Raw genomic sequence first — 6,385 nt, 5'->3', positions numbered from 1 at the left:
TGTGTTTTCTACGTATTGTCAGTTAGCTAGTTAGAGCAGGATGCTGGCGATACCAAAATCTGTAGCCCCATCCCTTATATGGCATTTGAAGGGAGCAATTATAAAGCAGTAGTTAAAACCAAAGGCTTTGGCCTCGGAGCTGCAGTTACGTCTCCTCTGCCAGACTTTGGGGGCATTATTTAACTTCTCTGGGCCTCATCCAAGAAATGGAAATACTAGTAATACTTCATATGGTTGTTGCAAGGATGAAATGAGATGTCTGTAGAAAGTGCCGGGGAATGGCTGGGCGCTGTGGCTCACGCCTGTAATCCCAGCTCTTACGGAGGCAGAGGCGAGAGGATAGCTTGAGCCCAGGAGTTCGAGACCTGCCTGGGCAATATAGCGAGACCCCGTTCTCCACAAGAAGGAAAAAAAAACAAAAAAGACGAAAGTGCCGGTGAATGAGTAGCACAACCAAGAGCTTGTGGAACTTGTCAGGCTTACCGTCTGTGGCATGCATTAAGCAAATGATAGTTTTATTTGTTTATTTTATCTTCCAAGTCTAATAATACATTGTAAGCTCGACATTTTGACAGCAGCCCATAAAGCTGACCCCGATACCACAAAGCACTGCGCTCCTTACGACAGTGTACGACGCCTACCCTAACAGGAACGCCTCGTGCGGTAGAACCGCGCTGGCCAATCGCGCTGCTTCCGGGTGATGACGTCGGTTGCGCCTGTGCATGCGCAGGGCGGGGAGACCTTGGCGAGGAGGTGGAGGCGCTCAGCGGCCGTGAACGCATAGGCGGAAAGGAAAATACAGCGGAAAAATGCAGAGTTGGAGTCGTGTGTACTGCTCCTTGGCCAAGGTGAGGGCCAAGTAGGTGGGGTCGTGCTGAGCCCGAGGCACGGAGGGTCCCGTTCCGTGGGTCCGGGACGCGGCGTAACCCTGTTGGGCTGGCGGAGGCCGGGCGCCTGGGCCGCACCACCCCTTGCCCCGCCTCTGCACCGGTTCAGCCCGGCCCTAGGCTCCAGGGTAGCAGGTCGTCCTGCGGCGGTAGCAGGCGAGGGACAGGCCTGTGCCCAGTATGTGGCATGTCTTCTATGGTTGTGTGACGGCCAGCGGTCACTCGTGGTACACTCCCAAGCCTGGACCGAGGGCCGTCCCGTCACACGTAGGCCTCTACCTTGGAGGAAATGTAAGCCACCCATGTCCCGTGTAGTCTGGCTCTGTATACTATCTGCCTTTTTCTAATCCTAATTCTGAACCCTGAGGGGCCAAATTTTATGCAGTGGGCAGGTAACCCTGGAGCCATTTCTTGAATGGCCAGACCCATTCGGCTCCAGCAGCCCTCGGAATTCCCCTGAGGTCTTGTCAGTGTTTGCAGCTTCAAACTGGTGTTCATTACCCTCTCAGGTCTTCCTGGAGGCTTACATCTTTAATTGCAGCAGGTTATCAGAACAGCCTTCCGTTTTTATCTGCCTACCTAATACAGCCAGATTATATGTATGTGGCACCTTGGTTACCACTATCTTGGTGGAGACCTTAAGAATAATATAGCAATCAAACTCCTTTGTTTCAGAGATGAGGAACCGGTGTTCCCAAAAGTTAATGTAACATTATACAAGTCATGCTTCCAGGGAGCGGCGGAGATGAGACTAAAACTCAAGATTGACAATCTGCTGCTCTTTGGGTCTGCTGTCCTGACCTCAGGTGTTAAGAGTTGTTGGAATAGGGAACATCTGTAGGTTTTGTTACTGCCGCCCATTTGCCTGGTGTGATAGGAGCAGGAGGTTTTTGCTTTGTTTCTTCTGCCTCATTGTCCTTAGGAAATGGTAGCCATCCATATATAGAGATTAGGGAGATTCTGATGCAGTTTGTTAAACTATAGTCCTCCAGACCGTATGCACGTTACTTAGTGCATTTTCCTAAATTACCTTGTCTAATTTTCTATTCCTAGTTGATGGCTCAGGAATATCTTCATAGATTGTTCTAAGTAAATATGGACCATACATACATGCTAGCTTACAGTTAGGAAACAAATGACAGGTAAAAGGATTATTATGTATAGATTATTGAAGTATTTAAGTTAGAATTTTTTTTTTTTTTTTTTTTAGATGGAGTTTTGCTCTGGTTGCCCAGGCTTGGAGTGCAATGGTGCCATCTCGGCTAACCACAACCTCCACCTCCCAGGTTCAAGTGATTCGTCTGCCTCAGCCCCCGAGTAGCTAGCACGTGCCTGTCATAATTAAACTGTTAATTAATTAACAGTTTATTTATGACAGGCATGCGCCACCATGCCTGGCTAATTTTTTTGTATTTTTTAGTAGAGACGGGGTTTCTCCATGTTGGTCAGGCTGGTCTTGAACACCTGACCTCGTGATCTGCTCGCCTCGGCCTCCCAAAATGCTGGGATTAACAGGCGTGAGCCACCGCGCCCGGCCTAAGTTAGAACTTTCAGAGCTTTATTTAATTTTTTTTTGAGATGGAGTCTCACTGTCACCTAGGCTAGAGTGCAGTGTCATGATCTCTGCTCACTGCAACCTCCGCCTTCTGGGTTCAAGCGATTCTCCTGCCTCAACCTCCTAAGTAGCTGGAATTACAGGTGCCCGCCACTACACGCTGCTAATTTTTTTGTATTTTTAGTAGAGACGAGTTTCACCATGTTGGCCAGGCTGATCTTGAACTGACCTCAGGTGGTCCGCCCACCTCAGCCTCCCAAAGTGTTGGGATTACAGGTGCGAGCCACCACGCGTGGCCTAGAGCTTTAATTATGACATTAAAATGACCCCTGGCACTAATAATTAGCCATGTTTTCTGAAAGTTGAGTAAAAATACCATTGAATACATTTTAAAAATTAGGTTAAATATGAGATGATTTGTTGAGTATTCATAATAAAAAGATAGGTGTGGCAAGCTGAAACTGAAAAGTTTAAATAAGTTATTGTCAAAGAGGGGAAACTGGTATCTGTGTGGCAATGAAAAAGATACATTAATAATCCTTGCTTGATACATTTGCCCAAAATTGTTCTGTTTTCATCAACCTTCGGTAGTTCTATGTTTTTAATTCATATTTTACATAATAGGAACATTTTCTTTTTCTAGAGGGGCCATTTCAGTCGAGTATCTCATGGCCTACAGGGAATTTCTGCAGTGCCTCTGAGAACTTATGCAGATCAGCCGAGTAAGTACTTAAGTAAAACATATTTTCATCATATTAGCTGACAGTTCCTTTCTGTTTCAGTGTAAAAGCAAGTGAATATTGGAATAACTTACATTAAGTGTCTTATAGTTTATTTGTTAATGTGTTTATTCATTTGAATGTATATTGAGCTAGTGTGTTCCAGGCAGTGAACAAGGTAAAATCCTGCTCTTCTGAAACTTGTGATTTGGTGATAAAAGACAAATAATATATAATTAATGGCTAAATATTTTGGGAAGTAATTGAAAATTAAAGCAGGTAATAGGGAGGAAGTGAGATAATTTTAGATACAGTGTCAGGAAAGGCCTTTCTGAGGAGATGACGTCTGGGCAGGGTCCTGAGTGAAGTGAGGGAGTGACGATATTTCAGGCAGGGGGAAACAACACCGAGAAAGGTCTGAGGTGGAACTTAGCTTGTGAAGTTAAAGGACTAGCAAGAAGGCTGGTGTGGCTGGAGCAGAAACCCATAGAATGTAAAATCAGAGAGGTGGGCAGGGGACAGATCATGGAGTGCCTTGTAAGCCAGGCCTCGTAGTTTAGATTGTACTCCAAGTATGATGGGAAACAAAAGTTTTGAGCAGGGCAGCAATTTGGTATGTTTACATTTAAAAAGTTACTTTTTTCCACTAAGTAAGGTTGTATTGGTTATTTTAACACTGTTTGGAATGACGAGATGACTTTCTTGACATCCTGAATGAAAGTCTTCATGGATTTATCAGAAGCATGTTTTAAAGATTAGCAGGATATACCTTAAAGCTGTGGATCATGGAATTTTATCCTTTATTCTTTTTTTTTTTTCATATATTTTGGAAGTTTCTGTAGAGGATATGCATTTTATTTTATTAAGTATTTAAAACAGAAAGTTGCCTGGGCACAGTGACTCACGCCTGTAATCTCAGCACTTTCGGAGGCTGAGGTGGGTGGATCACGAGGTCAGGCGATGGAGACCATCCTGGCCAACATGGTGAAACCGCATCTCTACTAGAATACAAAAACTTAGCCCAGCGTGGTGGTGCACGCCTGTAGTCCCAGCTACTGGTGAGGCTGAGGCAGGGGAATCGCTTGAACCTGGGAGGCAGAGATCGCAGTGAGCCGAGAGCCACTGCACTCCAGCCTGGTGACAGAGTGAGACTCTGTCTCAAGGAAAAAAAAAAACCCAGAAAGTTAATAGGCTTATATTGAAGTATTTTGACCTATCAATACCAAGGATATTGATTATTTGAAGTGAACTATTTTGACATTTACTGGAGTCACCCATATGGATTATAAGTAAAATTGAATGTCTTAAAGCTTCAGTTGTAGAAATCATTATCTGGGGGAACTACTCTCAGTCTCCCTGCATTCTCCGAAGTAACTTAATCCTGTATCCTCAACTGTTATCCAACCATTATCATTTTGGGTATTTCTAGAGGAAGGGTAGGGGAAGGATTCTAGTCACCCAGGACCAGCAGTGAGTGAGTTATCATAGCTTTGAATAGGTCAAGAAATCCTTTAAAAAAAAAATGCTAATATGATCATGAGGGGAAAAGTTGGACCTGTTACACACATTGTCTGTTGTTAAATGGGAATCTCATTCTTCTCAACTCACATAGCAATAGAAATGTTAGATTCTCATTTCTAAAGGATATTTTTCATGGCTAACTCTATACCTTTGGAATCACTCAACAAAAATTATTCAGTGCCTTCTATTTGCCAGGCAGCCCCTGAGCTAGACCTTAGATTTTAGTGGAATGAGGCTGAACGTTCGATAGTCAGTTTGGTGTTCTGTTGACATTGAGTAAATCATAAATCATTTAGTACCCATGTATGTAAGTGGGTAAAAGCTTTGCATGGATGCAGTAACAAGCATTTTACACACACATTTGTGTTTATCTGAGGTACATGCTTACTGTCTTTTCCTTAAGAATGCAAACTTCAGGGCAGGGACTGTGACTTTTTTGTTTAGTACCTTAAGTGATACAGTAGGTAATCAGTACATGTTTATTGAATGAATGAACCCTGGGGCCGGGTTTGTTTTAGTTACTGCTCTATGACAAAGCATCCAGTATGGTGTCTTGTACAAAATAAGTATCCATCTACAACAACAGTAATATTAACTGATGCACTGAGGGCTTAACTCTGTCTCAGGCACAGATTTAATTCTCATGACTTTTCTACTACGTATGTGCTGCTATTCTCCCTATTTTATAGATGGAAGTGTTGAGTCTTAGATTTTTCAACTAGGAAATGACAGAGCTGGGAGAATCCTTTTGACTCCAGAGCCTACACTGTTAATGTTCTATTCAGTCTTCTTCCTTAGATGAATATTGATTGACTCTCCTGAGGAGTTCAAAGCTTATTATGATACACTCTTGGTTATAATGTCTGAATAGCGTATCAACCAGGTTCATCAGAGTTTGCCAAATTTTGTGTGTTACTGTTGATGTGACCTTCTATTTTATGACAGCACTTAACAAACTTGTGGCACTTAATCACTCAAATTCACTACATTCATTCGTTCTCTTATTTATTATTTAAACAAATACTAATATCTACTACGTGTTAGTTACTGTGCTAACTACTGGAATACAGCAGTGAGCAGGATGGACAAGACCCAGCTTTTATAGAGCTTTCAATTCACTTGGAGACAAACGTTCAACACATACTTGTGATGGGGATCCACAGACTAAGCATAGGGAGTGACGACATCTGTAGATGTATTGGGAATGGTCACAGAATTCTTTCCTAGAGAATTATGTTGATATCTGAAAAGGTGGAGGGTAACTCTGGTTACAGGTTGGACCTTTTACTGTAATTGTTTTTTTTCCCCTAATTAGACTGTAATAACTAGGGCTATGTCATTTATATATATGCACACACAGACACAGCGTGTGTAGGCATCCCCCCTCCAAGAGCTTCAGGTAGTGTTTGTAATGTGAAATGCATGCTATTAGTGTGTATTTCTAGGTATATGAAACAGATGGTACCAAGAAAGACCAGCATAGTTCTATGCATGTAAGCTAAGAGTAGTTGACTATTACTGAAACTTAAACTGCATGGTATTGATGAGTAAACAGAATGTGGTAGGAGATGAGGCTGGAGAAATACTTAGTGAAGGAATTTGGATGCTGTACTTAGGAACATGGGCTTTATCTAACAAGAGATTGGGGAGCCAACAAAGAGCATAACAACAAAGAAAATAACATCTGAGTTGGGTTTTAGCTT

At 42.7% G+C, this 6,385-nt stretch overlaps 1 protein-coding gene across 1 annotated transcript in view; it reads left to right on the top strand.

The window, feature by feature from the left end:
- Nucleotides 1-727: 727 nt before the first annotated feature.
- DLD (dihydrolipoamide dehydrogenase) overlaps nt 728-6,385 on the top strand; it is a 35,418-nt gene continuing 29,760 nt past the window's right edge. Inside the window, exons 1-2 of the mRNA XM_012455905.3 lie at nt 728-848; nt 3,086-3,164. Coding sequence (XP_012311328.1) covers nt 810-848; nt 3,086-3,164 — 118 coding nt within the window. The 5' untranslated portion in view covers nt 728-809. The remainder of the gene's footprint in view (nt 849-3,085; nt 3,165-6,385) is intronic.

This window comes from Aotus nancymaae, unplaced genomic scaffold (genome assembly GCF_030222135.1).
Source record: "Aotus nancymaae isolate 86718 unplaced genomic scaffold, 86718_ANA_hifiasm-v0.15.2.pri h1tg000002l, whole genome shotgun sequence".
Lineage (NCBI taxonomy): Eukaryota > Metazoa > Chordata > Mammalia > Primates > Aotidae > Aotus > Aotus nancymaae.
Note: the sequence above shows the minus strand (reverse complement) of the source record. Positions and strands in the feature narration are given on the sequence as shown.